The sequence below is a fragment of the Pituophis catenifer genome, unplaced genomic scaffold (genome assembly GCF_029215685.1).
Source record: "Pituophis catenifer annectens isolate HBS135680 unplaced genomic scaffold, rPitCat1.0.hap2 SCAF_4, whole genome shotgun sequence".
Lineage (NCBI taxonomy): Eukaryota > Metazoa > Chordata > Lepidosauria > Squamata > Colubridae > Pituophis > Pituophis catenifer.
In genome coordinates this window covers 129027886-129045729 of record NW_027256884.1, presented here as the reverse complement: position 1 = coordinate 129045729, position 17844 = coordinate 129027886, and the positions used below count along the sequence as shown (strand labels likewise).

The window sequence follows — 17844 nt, the reverse complement described above, 5'->3', positions numbered from 1 at the left end:
ATGGCTGGCTGGGGAATTCTGGGAGTTGAAGTCCTCCAGGCTTAAAGTTGCCAAGGTTGGAGAGCCCTGACTTAGATGACCCTTCTGGTCTCTTCCAACTCTATCATTCATGGTTGGCTGGGGATTTCTGGGAGTTGAAGTCCGCCCGGCTTAAAGTTGCCAAGGTAGGAGACCCCTGGCTTAGATGACCCTTCTGGTCTCTTCCAACTCTATCATTCATGACTGGCTGGGGAATTCTGGGAGTTGAAGTCCTCCAGGCTTAAAGTTGCCAAGGTTGGAGACCCCTGACTTAGATGACCCTTCTGGTCTCTTCCAACTCTATTATTCATGGCTGGCTGGGGAATTCTGGGAGTTGAAGTCCTCCAGGCTTAAAGTTGCCAAGGTTGGAGAGCCCTGACTTAGATGACCCTTCTGGTCTCTTCCAACTCTATCATTCATGGCTGGCTGGGGAATTCTGGGAGTTGAAGTCCACAAATCTTAAAGCTGCCAAGTTTGGGGACCTCCAGTGCTGGAGCATTCACAACTTCTGGTGGCAAGCAGTTCCAGTGGTTAATTGTTGTTCTGTCGAGAAGTTTCTCCCTAGTTCTGGATTGGTTGTCTCCTCAATTAGTTTCCATCCGCTGCTTCTTGTCCTGCCTTCAGGTGCTTTGGAGAACAGGTTGACCCCCTCTTCTTTGTGAAAGCTCCTTAGATATTGGAAGACTGCTATCATCTCACCCCTGGTCTTTGTTTTCACCAGACTAGATATACCCAGTTCAGTTCAGTTCAGAATAGAGCTGGAAGGGACCTTGGAGGTCTTCTAGTCCAACCCCCTGCTGCTTAGGCAGGAAACCCTATACCAGAGGTCTCCAACCTTGGCAACTTTAAGACTTGTGGACTCCCAGAATTCCTCAGCCAGCTTGTGAAGTCCACAAGTCTTAAAGTTGCCAAGGTTTGAGGCCCCTGCTCTATACCATTTCAGGTGAATGATTGTCCAATCTCTTCTTAAAAACCTCCAGTGTTGGAACATTTACAACTTCTGGTGGCAAGTAGTTCCATTGATTAATTGTTCTCACTGTCAGGAAATTTCTCCTTAGTTCTAAGTTGCTTCTCTCCTTGATTAGTTTCCATCCGTTGCTTCTTCTCCTGCCTTCAGGTGCTTTGGAAAATAAATTTAACCCCTCTTCTTTGGGGCAGCCCTTGAGATATTGGAAGATTGTTATCATGTCTCCCCTGGTCCTTCTTTTCTCTAGACTAGATATACCCAAATCAGTTCAGAATAGAGCTGGAAGGGGCCTTTGAGGTCTTCTAGTCCAGCCCCCAGCTCAAGCAGGACTATAACATGTCAGACAAGTGGTTGTCCAGTCTCTTCTTGAAAACCTCTAGTGATGAAGCATCCACAACTTCTGGTGGTAAGTAGTTCCACTGGTTGATTGCTCTCACTGTCAGGAAATTTCTCCTTTGTTCTAGGTTGCTTCTCTCCTTGATTAGTTTCCATCCGTTGCTTCTTGTCCTGCCCTCAGGTGCTCTGGAGAATAGGTTGACTCCCTCTTCTTTGGGGCAGCCCCTGAGATATTGGAACATCGCTATCATGTCTCCCCTAGTCCTTCTTTTCATCAAACTAGACATACCCAATTCATTAAACTAGACATACCCAATTCCAATAGGGACACGGTTGTTCAGGGGCTAAGACGCTGAGCTTGTCAATCGAAAGGTCGGCAGTTCAGCGGTTCGAATCCCTAGTGCTGCGTAATGGAGTGAGCTCCCGTTACCTGTCCCAGCTTCTGCCAACCTAGCAGTTTGAAAGCAGGTAAAAAATGCAAGGAGAAAAACAGGGACCACCTTTGGTGGGAAGGGAACAGCGTTCCGTGCGCCTTTGGCGCTGAGTCATGCCGGCCACATGACCACGGAGACGTCTTCGGATAGCGCTGGCTCTTCGGCTTTGAAACGGAGATGAGCACCGCCCCCTAGAGTCGGGAACGACTAGCAGATATGTGCGAGGGGAACCTTTTACCTTTATTACCCAATTCCAGCAATCGTTCTTGGTATGTTTTAGCCTCCAGTCCCCTCATCATCTTTGTTGCTCTTCTCTGCACTGTGATTCATTTCAAATCAGGCGGGAACTGGTGACTCATTCTTTCACTAGAATATATATAAAGGCGTCTTCTATAAAGGGAAGATGCACGCTGGGCATCTCCAAGACAAGATAGGAAGACCCGCACGTGGATTATTAGAGAACAAGGTGCCATCAAGAGAATAAAAGAATTTGCAGTGGAAACCGGCCGGTCACCTAGGCAGAAGACCTGACCAAGACAGGTGGAGCAAGGCAGTCCTAGAACGGATCCCACTGGATCAAAAGCCCCCACGAAAGAGACCCCGAACAAGATGGAGGGGTGACATCAGTAAGTATGGAAGTTCCAATTGGCCAAAGAAAACTCAGGGTTGGAAAAAGGCAAGAAGAGGCCTTCATCCTGCAACGGACAGACAGTGGCTAAGAGATGATCATGATTACAATCACGATGATAGAAAGGAGTTATGGAGTCTCCTTGTTGTTAGTTGCGAAGTCGTGTCCGACCCATCGCGACCCCATGGACCACGTTCCTCCAGGCCTTCCTGTCCTCTACCATCCTCTGGAGTCCATTGAAGCTCACGCCGACTGCTTCAGTGACTCCATCCAGCCACCTCGTTCTCTGCCGTCCCCTTCTTCTTCTTTTGCCCTCAATCTTTCCCAGCATTCGGCTCTTCTCCAGGGAGTCCTTCCTTCTCCTTAGGTGGCCAAAGCATTTGAGTTTCATCTTCAGGATCTGGCCTTCTAGAGAGCAGTCAGGGTTGATCTCCTCTAGGACTGACCAGTTGGATCGCCTTGCAGTCCAAGGGACTCACAGGAGTCACTTGGATCTATCTTCTATCTATCTATCTATCTATCTATCTATCTATCTATCTATCTATCTATCTATCTATCTATCATCTATCTATCTATCATCTATCTATCTATCTATCTATCTATCTATCTATCTATCTATCTATCTATCTATCTATTGTTGTTGTTGTTAGTTGTGAAGTTGTATCTGATCCATTGTGACCTCATGGACAACATTCCTCCAGGCCTTCCTGTCCTCTACCATCCTCCGGAGTCCATTGAAGCTCCCGCCGACTGCTTCAGTGACTCCATCCAGCCACCTCGTTCTCTGCCGTCCCCTTCTTCTTCTTTTGCCCTCAATCTTTCCCAGCATTAGGCTCTTCTCCAGGGAGTCCTTCCTTCTCATTAGTGGCCAAAGTATCTGAGTTTCCTCTTCAGGATCTGGCCTTCTAGAGAGCAGTCAGGGTTGATCTCCTCTAGGACTGACCGGTTGGATGGCCTTGCAGTCCAAGGGACTTGCAGGAGTCTTCTCCAGCACCAGAGTTCAAAGGCCTCCATTCTTTGGCCTTCTCAGCCTTCCTTATGGTCCAACTTTCACAGCCATGCATTGCAACTGGGAAAACCATCGCCTTAACTATACGCACTTTTGTTGGCAGGGCGATGTCTCTGCTTTTTAGTATGCTGTCTAGATTTGCCATAGCTTTCCTCCCCAGGAGCAAGCGCCTTTTGATTTCTTGTCTCTTATCTTAAATCTTATCTTAATTTTTAGTCTCTTATCCGTGTCTAAATTGAACTGCCCGAAATCTTTTTATAGCTTCCCGTTCCTTGAAACCGATTTCTGTAAACTTTAGAGAAGCATTGCGGCAAAGCAAACTCTGGTTTTTATGGGGGGGAGTGGAAACAAAAAAAGGGATTTTTTTTTCCTCCTTCCCTATGCTTCCTTTTTAAACCCTGCAGGTCTCTTCAGAAGGTAGCCACTAAATCAGACGGAACCCCAAATGTTTTTCCTAAAGCTGATTTCTTCTACGCGGGCATGAGTCACCCCATTCTGTTGGATCAACAAGGTTGTGAAGGCACTCATTGACCAAAAAAAGAGAGAGAGAGAGAGAGATTTAAAAAAAAAATATTTACATTTATCCTCCAACAGTGGAGCCCGTAGAATGGTTGCCAACCTTCCTTCAAAGATGCTTTCTTCAGCTTCCCTTTAAACCTCAATGTAGCCCCTGTGGAAAACCCCAGGTCTTAAATGCAGCTGTCGCCAAAGTTGGCACAGGAAAGCCAAAGGCAAGGGGGTCTTTTATGCCCCCCCCTTTTTTTTCTGGTTTTCTATTGTTAAACCAAGAATACTTTACCCTTCTAATTTTCTTATTTTCTTTCTTTCATATTTTCTTTCTTTCTTTCTTGCAAATTTTCTTTCTTTCTTTCTTTCTTTCTTTCTTTCTTTCTTCTTTCTCTCTTTCTCTTTCTCTCTCTCTCTCTCTCTCTCTCTCTTTCTTTCTGGGGTAGTTGAGAGAATTCCTCCCTGTCCCCCCCCTTTATTTCTTTCCTTCTTTCTTCTTTCTCTTTCTTTCTTTCTCTCTTTTTCTCTTTCCTTCTTTCTCGGGTAGATGGGAAAATTTATCTCTCTCTCTCTCTCTCTCTCTCTCTCTCTCTCTCTCTCTCTCTCTCTCTCTCTCTCTCTCTCTCTCTCTCTTTCTGGGGTAGTTGGGAGAATTCCTCCCTGTCCCCCCCCTCTTTATTTCTTTTCTTCTTTCTTTCTCTTTCTTTCTTTCTCTCTTTTTCTCTTTCCTTCTTTCTCGGGTAGATGGGGAAATTTCTCTCTCTCGCTCTCTCTCTCTCTCTCTCTCTTTGAGGTAGTTGAGAGAATTCCTCCCTCTCCCCCCCTCTTTATTTCTTTCCTTCTTTCTTCTTTTTTTTCTCTTCTTTCTCTCTTTCTCTCTTTCCTTCTTTCTCGGGTAGATGGAAAAATTTCTTCCTTTCTTTCTTTTGTTGGGGGAATTCCTCCCTCTTCTCTCTCTCTCTTTCTCTTTTTTTTCTTTCCTTCTTTCTTTCTGGGGTAGATGGGAGAATTTCTTTCTTTCTTTCTTTCTTTCTTTCTTTCTTTCTTTCTTTTGTTGGGAGAATTCCTCCCTCCTCTCTTTCTCTCTCGCTCTTTTTCTTTCCTTCTTTCTTCTTTCTTTCCTTCTTTCTGGGATATATGGAAGAATTTCTTTCTTTCTCTCTCTCTTTCTTTTTTTCTCTCTCTTTCCTTTCCTTCTTTCTGGGGTAGATGGGAGAATTTCTTTCTTTCTTTCTTTCTTTCTTTCTTTCTTTCTTTCTTTCTTTCTTTCTTTCATTCATTGGGAGAATTCCTCCCTCCCTCCTCTCTCTCTCTCTCTCTCTTTCTCTGTCTCTGTCTCTGTCTCGCTTTCTTTCCTTCTTTCTTCTTCCTTCTTTCTGGGGTAGATGGGAGAATTTCTTTCTTTTCTGGGGTAGATGGAGAATTAATTAATTCCTTCCTTCCTTCCTTCCTTCCTTCCTTCCTTCCTTCCTTCCTTCCTTCCTTCCTTCAGAAAAATTCAGCAAGTTCCAGAAGCTTTTTTTAAAAACACTAAAGAATTCCTTTTTAAAAAAACAAACAAACTGAGATTCAGAGTGAGAAGACCACGCAGGCAATAAATTCAACAGTACCCTTTTGAGTGGCAGGGTTTTTATGAATTATAAATAACTTGTACCCTCCCCATATATCTACATTTGGATCAGCAACGTGGATGGGTGTCACCAAACTGTACAGTAACCCCACTTCATTTCTTTCCCAGCCAATGGATAGAAGTTTTCTTTTAATGGCCTGATATTTGGCAAGCCATAAATGCTTGTTTCTGTTCAGGGTTTTCTACAGTTTATTTTTTTAAATAATAAAAAAAAAAAAACCCACGGGTTCAGCTGCTGTTTCCCTGTGTAGAGTTTCTGTCTCAGATTTTGTATTTCTGGGAAGGTAGGTGAGAAACGCCATTTTCTTGTGAATAATTCTCCCAAGGCTGAATCCTGTTTACAAGTTTTTATTTGGCCTGACATTTTGTCCCTCTGTCTAATATGTTGGCGAGCAGAATCTGGAGATGCTAAAAATCAGGATTTTTTCAAACTTGGCAAGTTGAAGACATGTGGAGTTCAGCTGCCAGGATTTCCCAGCCAGCATAAATTCCAGAACTTTTCTGTAATAATTTTATTGACTTTCCTACCTAAGGCAGGACTAGAACTCACCGTCTCCCAGTGATTGGCCCAAAGTACCCAACTAGCTTTCGTGCCTATGGCGGAACTATAACTCACCATCTCCCAGTGATTGGCCCAAAGTACCCACTAGCTTTCGTGCCTATGGCGGAACTATAACTCACCATCTCCCAGTGATTGGCCCAAAGTACTCAGTTGGCTTTCATGCCTATGGCGGAACTATAACTCACCATCTCCCAGTGATTGGCCCAAAGTACTCAGTTGGCTTTCATGCCTATGGCAGAACTATAACTCACCATCTCCCAGTGATTGGCCCAAAGTACTCAGTTGGCTTTTCTACCTATGGCGGGACTAGAACTCACCATCTCCCAGTGATTGGCCCAAAGTACCCAACTAGCTTTCATGCCTATGGCGGAACTATAACTCACCATCTCCCAGTGATTGGCCCAAAGTACCCAACTAGCTTTCATGCCTATGGCGGAACTATAACTCACCATCTCCCAGTGATTGGCCCAAAGTACTCAGTTGGCTTTCATGCCTATGGCAGGACTATAACTCACCATCTCCCAGTGATTGGCCCAAAGTACCCAACTAGCTTTCGTGCCTATGGCGGAACTATAACTCACCATCTCCCAGTGATTGGCCCAAAGTACCCAACTAGCTTTCATGCCTATGGCGGAACTATAACTCACCATCTCCCAGTGATTGGCCCAAAGTACTCAGTTGGCTTTCCTACCTAAGGCAGGACTATAACTCACCATCTCCCAGTGATTGGCCCAAAGTACCCAACTAGCTTTTGTGCCTATGGCGGAACTATAACTCACCATCTCCCAGTGATTGGCCCAAAGTACCCAACTAGCTTTCATGCCTATGGCGGAACTATAACTCACCATCTCCCAGTGATTGGCCCAAAGTACCCAGCTGGTTTTCATGCCTAAAGTGGCACTAGAACTCACCGTCTCCTGGTTTCTAGGCTACCACTTTAACCACTAGACCAAACATTGACGTCCTCATACCTTAACGTTACCAAATGCCCTTGAGCTAGGATATTAAGAAACACAAATTGGAAAACTGTAGCTTGTAGCACCTCATTCTCCACCTGTCCCATTTCTCTTTGCAGGTATTTTTTTTGCTTGTTTGAACTCTCCAACCTGGTTAAGGGCCGGCCGGCCGGCCAACAGCTGCTTCTGCAATGTTAGGAAAACACTCCGTGTTGTATTAACCCAACATCTGCTTCCTATTCAGTAATAAACCAACATCTGTTTAGTTAATCTTTACACCTCTGCAAATCAGTGCCCATTCCACTAACTTTTGAAGAAATCTCTTGCACCGTTTACCAATCCCCTTCTTTCGGGTGTCGGATGTCCCACAAAACGGCCTGTTACACACCCATCGGTGTGAGTGTTCAGTTTAGCTTCTGCAAGACTGTAGGTTATTTTACTTCACTTCACTTCACTTCACTTCACTTCACTTCACTTCACTTCACTTTTTTTATATACTTTACTTTACTTTACTTTACTTTACTTTACTTTACTTTACTTTACCTTACCTTACCTTACCTTACCTTACCTTACCTTACCTTACCTTACTTTACTTTACTTTTTTTATATATTTTATTTTATTTTACTTCACTTCACTTCACTTCACTTTTTTTATATACTTTACTTTACTTTACTTTACTTTACTTTACTTTACCTTACCTTACTTTACCTTACTTTACTTTTTTTATATATTTTATTTTATTTTACTTTACTTTATTTCACCACTTCACTTCACTTCACTTTACTTTACTTTTTATTATTATTATTATTATTATTAGTTAATCTTTGGTGAGATTCACAGCCTTTGAGGCTGGTTAATAGCTCAGCAGCTCGAGTCCTAACCAAGGACCTAAGTTAACTGTTAAGGTATCCTATTATTATTATTATTATTATTATTATTATTATTATTATTATTATTATTATTATTATTTCGATTTATATGCCACCCTTTTCTGGAGACTCAGGGCAGCTTACAATGCTTTTAAGCAATAGCCTTCATCCTTTTGAATATACCTCCTTAATTAGTAGGGCTTTCGGCCCCCCCCCCCAAGCAGTGTTTTTTTATGTACAAAGTCAGTTTATTGCCCCCACAATCCGGGTCCTCATTTTACCTACCTCGGAAGGATGGAAGGCTGAGTCAACCTTGAGCCTGGTGAGAATTGAACTCGCAGTAATTGCAGGCAGCTGGCAGCTAAGTGCTACTTTAACAGCACTTTAGTCCGCTGCGCCACCAAGGCTTATTCATTTATATATTTTATTTTATTTTATTTTATTTTATTTTACTTTATTTCACTTCACTTCACTTTACTTTTTTTATATATTTTATTTTATTTTACTTCACTTCACTTCACTTTTTTATATATATTTTATTTTACTTCACTTCACTTTACTTTTTTATATATTTTATTTTATTTTACTTCACTTTACTTTTTTATATATTTTACTTCACTTCACTTTACTTTTTTTATATATTTTATTTTATTTTACTTCACTTCACTTTACTTTTTTTATATATTTTATTTTACTTCACTTCACTTTACTTTTTTTATATATTTTATTTTACTTCACTTCACTTTACTTTTTTATATATTTTATTTTACTTCACTTTACTTTTTTATATATTTTACTTCACTTTACTTTTTTTATATATTTTATTTTACTTCACTTCACTTTACTTTTTTATATATTTTATTTTACTTCACTTTACTTTTTTATATATTTTACTTCACTTCACTTTACTTTTTTTATATATTTTATTTTACTTCACTTCACTTTACTTTTTTTATATATTTTATTTTACTTCACTTCATTTTACTTTTTTTATATATTTTATTTTACTTCACTTCACTTTACTTTTTTTATATATTTTATTTTACTTCACTTCACTTTACTTTTTTATATATTTTATTTTACTTCACTTTACTTTTTTATATATTTTACTTCACTTTACTTTTTTTATATATTTTATTTTACTTCACTTCACTTTACTTTTTTATATATTTTATTTTACTTCACTTCACTTTTTTATATATTGTATTTTATTTTACTTTACTTCTATTCTATTCTATTCTATTCTATTCTATTCTATTCTATTCTATTCTATTCTACTTTCTTATTCTATTCTATTCTATTCTATTCTATTAATTCCATTCCATTAATTCTATTCTATTCTATTCTATTCTATTCTATTCTATTCTATTCTATTCTATTCTATTCTATTCTATTCTGTTCTGTTCTGTTCTGTTCTATTCCCCGCAGTGTTCACAGTGTAAAGTCAAGTTGGAAGTCTTGCGGTGGAAAAATGTAATTTATAGTTAGCACGGGTATTTCAGTCTCTCCCTTATCTGTTCAGTGTTCTCCTCTCTCGGAAATGTTGCTGACGCAACTTTCTGTTGCACAACGGTGGAATGGTAGTTCCAAAGACTAGCTGAGCCAAAAGACAAAACGTTTGAAAAGCGGTTTGCACTTCCGAATCTCGCAATTTTAGAGAGTGTGTGGTTGTTGAGCGGAAGGAAGGGTTAATCGGGGAGAGAGAGAGAGAGAGAGAGAGAGAGAGAAGCAAACTAGAATTAAGGAAAAAATTCCTAACAGTGAGAAAAATCAGTCAGTGGAACAACTTGCCACCCGAAGTTTTTTTTTTTTTTTTAAATTTAATTTGATGTATATGCCGCCCTTCTCCGGAGACTCAGGGCGGCTTACAGTGCGTTAAGCAATAGCCTTCATTCTTTTGTATATTTTATACAAAGTCAGTTTATTGCCCCCACAAACTGGGTCCTCATTTCACCTACCTTAGAAAGGATGGAAGGCTGAGTCAACCTTGAGCCTGGTGAGATTCGAACTTACAGTAATTGCAGACAGCTGGTCTTAATAACAGGGTGCACTAAACCACTGTACTATCAAGGCCAAGTTGTGTGTGCTCGCAACACTGGAGGTTTTTAAGAAGAGATTGGATAGGGTCTCCTACTCGAGAGGGGGTTGGACTAGAAGACCTCCAAGGTCCCTTCCAACTCTCTTATTCTGTTAAATCAAGCCATCTCATCCAGGTCAAGAAGTTAGCCCATGCAGATGATTTTTAAAAAATAAAGATATTTTCCTTTTAAAATGTGGGTTGCTTCATCCACAAGTAGAAAGGCCATGCTCTTATAATTCACTGAAGCAAATTGGATTTAGATGCAGCTACGGGTTTCTGCCTACAGGGAATTCCTGCAATTCGCCAGTTTATTAATACGATGGGTTCCCCCAGAAATTTTGTCGGCTTTTTGAAGCACCTTTGCCAATTTGGTAGAGGTAGTCCTTGACTTACAACCGTTTGTTTATAGCGACCGTTCAAAGTTACAACAGCACTGGAAAAAAGAGGGACTTGTGATCATTTTTCACACTTAACGACCGTTGTATCATCCCCATAGTCACATGATCAAAATTCGGACGCTTGCCAGCCGACTCATAAATACGACGGTTGCCGTGGCCCTGGGTCACGCCATCCCCTTTTGCGGCCTTCCGACCAGCAGTGGGCAAGCCAGGTTCCTCTTAACCGCCGGGCGGCTAACTTATCAACTGCACTGATTCGCTTAACAACGGTGGCAGGAATGGTCGTCAAACGGGACAAAAACTCGCTGAGCAAATACCTCGCTTAACAATAGGAAATGTTTCCGGCTCCTTTGTGGTCGTAAGTCGAGGACTACCTAGTAGATGCTTTAAAGCAATATGGCGCCCAACGTTGGCCACTTTTAAGAGCTGCGGAACTTCAACTCCCAGAATTCCCCCTTGGTGGGGGGGGGAAGTCCACAGCTCTTAAAGGGGCCACGGTTGGAGACTCCTGCTGCTCTTCCCGTGAAGAATTCGACCCTTCCCGAGACCGGGTTTAGGTGTGAGACGTTCCTCTTTTGTTTTAGGACATATTTCACACCTGCCTGTGCAAGATAGTTTGTTGGCACAAAGAAGACAGAAGCCAACAATTATTAAGACAGGAGGTTTGACTTTCTACTTCCTTTGTCCTGCGAAAACTCGCTGTCTGAATTTCCCGGCACCCGCTGCTGCTGTTGTGTGGCTTTCTCTCTGCACTTGGTTGTTCCACAATTATTATTATTATTATTATTTGGGAAATATTCAGGAATTTGGGGTTGGAATGCTGCTCTCCCTCTCCCTTCCTCCCTCCCTCGTCTCTTTCGAGAGCTCCCCTTCCTTTCGGTCGGCTCGTATGTGCCAAAGATGTGGCTGTCGCATCACGCGGCCCTTTCTCGATGGCCGCCGAGTTCGTGATGTGAGAAACCAGGCTGTCTGACCCGAGCTGAACACCGAGACTCCCATCGCATGTGCTTGACGGGGTGGGAGTGTGGGGGGATGGGATGGGAGGGGGGGTCTAAATCCCCCCACACACACTTTTTCTTTGGGGTATAAATGCATGGACCGGGTTGGTAAGTATGTCAGGATTTCCGCAAAAAAAAAACCCTTTTGTGTTGTTTCGGGCGTTCACCCGATCTGTTGTGGGTTGTAAAACGGGGACTTTGGGGCACACACGCCCTGCGGGAGGCATAGATTGGATCTCTGAGCGTTAATGCTGCCCAGATTATCTTTTTCGCCTGTGGCAAGAAGGGATCCCTTCTGCGGCTTCTAAAATGACTCGGTAATGTGTCACAGAACTCTCAGTTGGATTGAAAAGAAAGCCATCTATAATCGTGCAGGCCCTTCCCTCTTCTCTTCTCTTCTCTTCTCTTCTTTCCTCCCTCTTTCTTTCTTTCTCTCTCTCTATCTTCCTTCCTCCGTCCTTCCTTCCTTCCCTCCCTCCCTTTCTTTCTTTTTCTTTCTTTTCTCTCTCTCTTTTTTCTCTCTCTTTCTCTTTTTCTCTCTCTCTTCTTTCTTTCTTTCTCCCTCTCTATCTTCCTTCCTCCTTCCTTCCTTCCTTCCTTCCTTCCTTCCTTCCTTCTTTCCTGTGTCTCTCTCTTTCTTCTTTCTTTCTTTCTCATTTTCATTCTTTCTTTTCCTTTCTCCCTCCATCCCTCCCGTGACCTTTCCATCCTCCCCTCCCCTCCTCTCCTGTTCCTCCCTCCCTGCCCTTTTCTTTCTCTCTCCCTGCCTCTTTCTTTCTTTCTTTCTTTCTTTCTTTCTTTCTTTCTTTCTTTCTTTCTTTCTTTCTTTTTACTTTCTCTCTCTTTTTCTTCCTCCTTCCCTGTATTTCTCTTCCTTCCTTCCTTCCTTCCTTCCTTCCTTCCTTCCTTCCTTTCTTTCCTTCTTTCTTTCTCTCTCTCTCCCTTTCTCTCTCTCTCTCTTTCCCTCTCTCTTCCTCCCTCCCTGTATTTCCCTCCCTCCTTCTTTCTTCCTTCCTTCCTTCCTTCCCTCCTTTCTCTCTTTCTTTCCTTCTTTCTTTCTTTCTCTCTCTCTCCCTTTCTCTCTCTCTTTTTCTTCCTCCCTCCCTGTATTTCCCTCCCTCCTTCTTTCTTCCTTCCTTTCTCCTTTCTTTCTTTCCTTCTTTCTTTCTCTCTCTCTCTCTCTCCCTTTCTCTCTCTCTTTTTCTTCTTCCCTCTCTGTATTTTCCTCCCTCCTTCTTTCTTTCTTTCTTCCTTCCTTCCTTTCTCCTTTCTTTCTTTCTTTCTTTCTTTCTTTCTTTCTTTCTTTCTTTCTTTCTTTCTTTCTTTCTTTCTCTCTCTCTCTCTCTCTCTCTCTCTCTCTCTCTCTCTCTCTCTCTCTCTCTCTCTCTCTCCCTTTCTCTCTCTCTTTCCCTCTCTCTTCCTCCCTCCCTGTTGTTTTCCCCAAAAAAAGGAACAAATTGTTCAGTTTTCCATTCCCCCCCCCTTTCTCTCTCTGTTCCCCTCCTCCTTTTCCAGCCACCAAGGTCGTGAACAAACAAGGTTTTTCCTGTGTTTGACATTGTCTTGTTATTCGGAACTGCAGATAGCAAGAAACTGGGAAAAGCTTTTGTTTAGAGGGCCGGAAAATAATAATTCAAAAAAGAAATCAGGTGACTCTGGAAAGAGCAGAGGGATTTGGTCCAAGAAATCCACCCCTTCACGCTCTTCTTGTTTTCCGTGTCTGTGTTTCAGAGTCGGCAACTGGAGTCTGAGACGGGGACGACCGAAGAGCACAGCTTGAACAAGGAAGCCAGAAAGTGGGCGACTCGCGTCGCCCGGGAGCACAAAAACATCGTCCACAGCCAGCGGGTAAGTCTGTGTAGGCAGGGGATGCTGGGATTTGGAATCCTGCCTCTATGCAAGGCACCAGGCTGAAGAAAGTGGGGTGGAGAAGCCAACATGACACGGAGGTGAAAGTGTTTGCCTCGGAGAGATTCACATTCAAATCCTGATGAGCCAAGAAAACTCAGATGACTTTGGTCCTTCCCTCCCTTCCTTCCTTCCTTCCTTCCTTCCTTCTCCACACTCTTCCTTCCTTCCTTCCTTCCTTCCTTCCCTTCCTTTCTTCTCCTCTCCTCTTCTGTCCTCTCCTCTCCTTCCTTCCTTCCCCCCTTCCTCTCTTCTCCACACTCTCTTCCCTTCTTCCTTCCCCTCCTTTCCTTCCTCTCTCCTTCCTTCCTTCTCCACACTCTTCCTTTTTTCTTCCTTCCTTTCTTTTCTTCTCCTCGCCTCGCCTCTCCTTCCTTCCTTCCTTCCTTCCTTCCTTCCTTCCTTCCTTTCCCCCTCCCCTCCCTTCCCCTCCCCTTCCCCTCTTCTCCACGCTCTCTTCCCTTCTTTCCTTCCTTCCTTCCTTCCTTTTCCACACTCTTCCTTCCTTCTTCCTTCCCTTTTCTTCTCCTCTCCTGCCCTCTCCTTCCTTCCTTTCCCCCTCCCCTCCCTTCCCCTCTTCTCCACACACTCTTCCCTTCCTTCCTTCCTTCCTTCTCCACTCTTCCTTTCTTCTTCCTTCCCTTTTCTTCTCCTCTCCTGCCCTCTCCTTCCTTCCTTTCCCCCTCCCCTCCCTTCCCCTCCCTCTCTTCTCCACACTCTCTTCCTTTCTTTCCTCCCCTCCCTCCCTCCCTTCCTTCCTTCCTTCCTTCCTTCTCCACACTCTCTTCTTCCTTCCCTTTTCTTCTCCTCTCCTGCCCTCTCCTTCCTTCCTTTCCCTCTTCCCTCCCTTCCCTTCTCCTTCCTCTCTTCTCCACACTCTCTTCCCTTGTTTCCTTCCCTCCTTTCCTTCCTTCCTTCCTTCCTTCCTTCCTTCCTTCCTTGACTGAGGAGTCCCAAGTTACAATCCCCTTCCAGCCATTGGGGGTCCCTGCCCCCCCTCTCTCAGCCCAGCCCCCCCTCCCTGGCTTCTTGCTTTTGTGCGAGGGTGGGGTGGGGGAGTCCCAGAGACCGGCACCCATCTCGAACTCCTAGAGAAAAGGAATGCCAGCTTAAGAAGCGAACGATCAATTTCTGAATCTCTTCCAATATCAACAGCTCGATTTCCTCTCCCAAATGCTAAATATTTTTCTGCTCCCTCTTTACCGGCAGACCCTGGACGAGCTGGAGTGCCACGGGCCGGTGGCGACCGAACAGAACCGAGCGGAGCTGGAGCAGAAGATCGACGAAACCAGGGAGAATATTCGCAAAGCCGAGGTAAGAACTGGCATTTGATCGGTTGGTTAGACCTTCAATGCTACTCCCTACACTTTCCCCCTTTTTTTTCCTCTGCTTTCTCCACTTTTTCCTCCCCCCCCCCCTCCCATTTTGCTTTGTACTTTTATAGTTTGGTAAACTAAATAAAAAATTTGGGACCTAAAAAAAGAGAAAAAAAATTCCAGGATTACAACAGACCCCTTTGGCTTCCATTTATGACATTTCTGGTGGTGATTGTTGTTGTTTTAAATGACATATGCTCTTAATTTTTGCATTCCTTTCCTCCCGAGCACAGTTGCTTTAATGGTAAGGATTTATTGCAGCGTTTCTCAAACTTTCCCGGCCGGCAGGATTCTGGGAGTTGAAGTCTACCCATCTTAAAAGTCACGAAGGTTGAGAAACGGTAGATTTATTGTCAAGGTTTCTGCCCCTCTGGGAGAAGGAACAGCAATAGAGAAAGAAATAAAATTTGGCTTGCTCTCTGGGGAGTGGAAAACACAATTTCTCAGATAAAATGTGTGATCTCCAAAGGTTCCCTGGGAGACTATTTATAGGGAACTGAGATATCACATTTGTGACAAGCCAACAGTTTCTCTCCTCCTCCTCCTCCTCCCTCCCTCCCTCTCCCTTTCTTCTCCTTTTCCCTCTTTCTCTCCTTTGTCCCTTCTCTCTTTTTCTCCTCTCTTTCACTTTCTCTCCTTTTTCCCTTCTCTCTTTTTCTCCTCTCTTTCTCTCTCTTTCACTTTCTCTCTCTCTCTTTTCTTTCTCTTTCTCCCTTCTCTCCCTCTCTCTTTTTCTCTCTTTCATGTTGTCTCTCTCCCCTTTTTTCTTTTTCTCACTTCTCTCTTTCTTTCACTTTCTCTCTTTCTCTCTCTTTTGCTGTCATTCTCTTGTCTCCCCCCTTTTTCTTTCTTTTTTCTTCTCTTCTCTCTTTCTCTCTCTCTTTCTCCCTTCTCTCCCTGTCTCTTTTTCTCTCTTTCATGTTGTCTCTCCTTTTTTTTCTTTTTCTCACTTCTTTCTTTCGCTTTCTCTCTCTTTTGCTGTCATTCTCTTGTCTCCCCCTTTTTCTTTCTTTTTTTCTTCTCTTCTCTCTCTCTCTTTCTCCCTTCTCTCCCTGTCTCTTTTTCTCTCTTTCATGTTGTCTCTCTCCTTTTTTTTTTCTTTTTCTCACTTCTTTCTTTCGCTTTCTCTCTCGTTTGCTTTCATTCTCTTGTCTCCCTCTCTTTCTTTCTCTTTTTTCCTCCCTTCTCTCTCTTTCTTTCTCTCTCCATCTTTCTCTCTCGGCATTTTCTGGAAGAACATTCTCTTCTTTGATAATTGTGGCAGGGTCTCTGACCCCCCCCCAACTACTCCCAACAAAATTGTACTTATTTAAGGCTACATTTGGCTGCCATCTATAGCTGCCAGTTAATGTTTTACAGGCCGAATGTGTGTCTTGAGTTTTTATGTACAGAAGGATGATTGTAGAAGTGCAAGGAAGTACAGTTCTCGTAGGTAGATTAACAGCTCTGTCGCAGTAGTTGGTTTCACTTACCTTTGCTACTGGTTCAAAACTGAGCGCTCGCATGGCGCTTCTATGCATTCACAGAGCGTCCGTGATGACATTCGGGCGGGTGGGCGGAGCCTCCCAGAAACCCACCCCTGCTCTGTCGGCCATCTCACCGGTAGCATTTTTTAACTACCGATTCAGGCGAACCGGTCCGAACCAGTAGCATTTCACCCTTGCACGCTACTTTCCAGGTGCAACCTAGTAGTGCCAATATGATTGAAACCACAATTGAGGGACCAACCGGCAGGAGCAAATAAGGCGTACCTTTATTTATTTTATTTTTTTTTAATTTGATTTATATGCCGCCCTTCTCCGGAGACTCAGGGCGGCTTACAGTGCGTTAAGCAATAGCCTTCATCCTTTTGTATATTTATACAAAGTCAGCTTATTGCCCCCACAATCCGGGTCCTCAATTTACCTACCTTAGAAAGGATGGAAGGCTGAGTCAACCTTGAGCCTGGCGAGATTCGAACTTACAGTAATTGCAGACAGCTGGCGTTAATCACAATGCTATCAGTCTGCTGAGCCTCCAGCACCGTTTAATGGCACGTTACTATTAATGCTGTCTTCCCATGCAGGTTTTTTTTTTTCATACATGGTGGCACACGGAAGCAGAAAATGGCTTTTGTCCCCTTTAAAAAAACAAAAATGCTCCTGAGTCTTAAAATCTCCTTCCAGATTTATTGGACTAAAAATTGGCCCCTATTTCTTCAGCGTTTATTATAGCTTGGCTGGGGATCATGGGAGGTGTAATCAGACCTCCTGCAGAGCGTTTGCAGATTGGGAAGGCCAGCGGATGGATAAACCTGCAGCTTTTAGGGTGGCGCTCGGCTCGTCCGTATTTGCACCCAGTTCCATCTGCTTGTTAGTTTTTTTTTTTTAATTTGATTTATATGCCGCCCTTCTCCGGAGACTCAGGGCGGCTTACAATGTGTTAAGCAATAGCCTTCATACTTTTGTATATATTTATACAAAGTCAGCTTCTCTTTCTTTCTTTCTTTCTTTCTTTCTTTCTTTCTTTCTTTCTTTCTTTCTTTCTTTCTTTCTTTCCTTCTTTCTTTCCTTCTTTCTCTTTCTTTTCTTTTCTTTTTTAATTTGATTTATATGCCGCCCTTCTCCGGAGACTCAGGGCGGCTTACAATGCGTTAAGCAATAGCCTTCATACTTTTGTATATTTTATACAAAGTCAGCTTATTGCCCCCACAAACTGGGTCCTCAATTTACCTACCTTAGAAAGGATGGAAGGCTGAGCCAACCTTGAGCCTGGTGAGATTCGAACTTACTTTAATTGCAGACAGCTGGTGTTAAATTACAGTGCTTACCCTGTTGAGCTATCCAGGATTTTTCTTTTTGTTTTCTTAAACTTTGCGAGCCAGTTGTGGCACGGATTCCCTCCTACGTGAGCGAGGATCCTATTTATTCTGCCCTCCGTGGAAAAGCGTGCCCCATGGGAACGGGCCACCAAGGGGAGATCTCAAGTCACGTATCCGATGCATCAGTGATAAGCAATATTGAAAAATTGGCTCCGGGGCTAAAGTCAATTGTCTGTGCTCTTTCCCAGGAAGACTTCCTCTGACCTCTGCTCCTCGGTCCTCCCGTGCATTCCCCTTAGATCTAAAAGTAATCTAGTTTGCGTAGGGCGGCCCTCGGTCCCTGCGTAAAATATGTGCTGGTCAAGCG

General features: G+C 43.3%; 1 protein-coding gene across 1 annotated transcript in view; it reads left to right on the top strand.

Annotated features, from left to right (window-relative positions):
• Positions 1-17844, top strand: part of FCHSD2 (FCH and double SH3 domains 2) — a 185105-nt gene that overhangs the window by 147785 nt on the left and 19476 nt on the right. Inside the window, 2 exon segments of the mRNA XM_070943005.1 lie at positions 13125-13241; positions 14511-14615. Of these exon segments, the coding sequence (XP_070799106.1) occupies positions 13125-13241; positions 14511-14615 (222 nt within the window).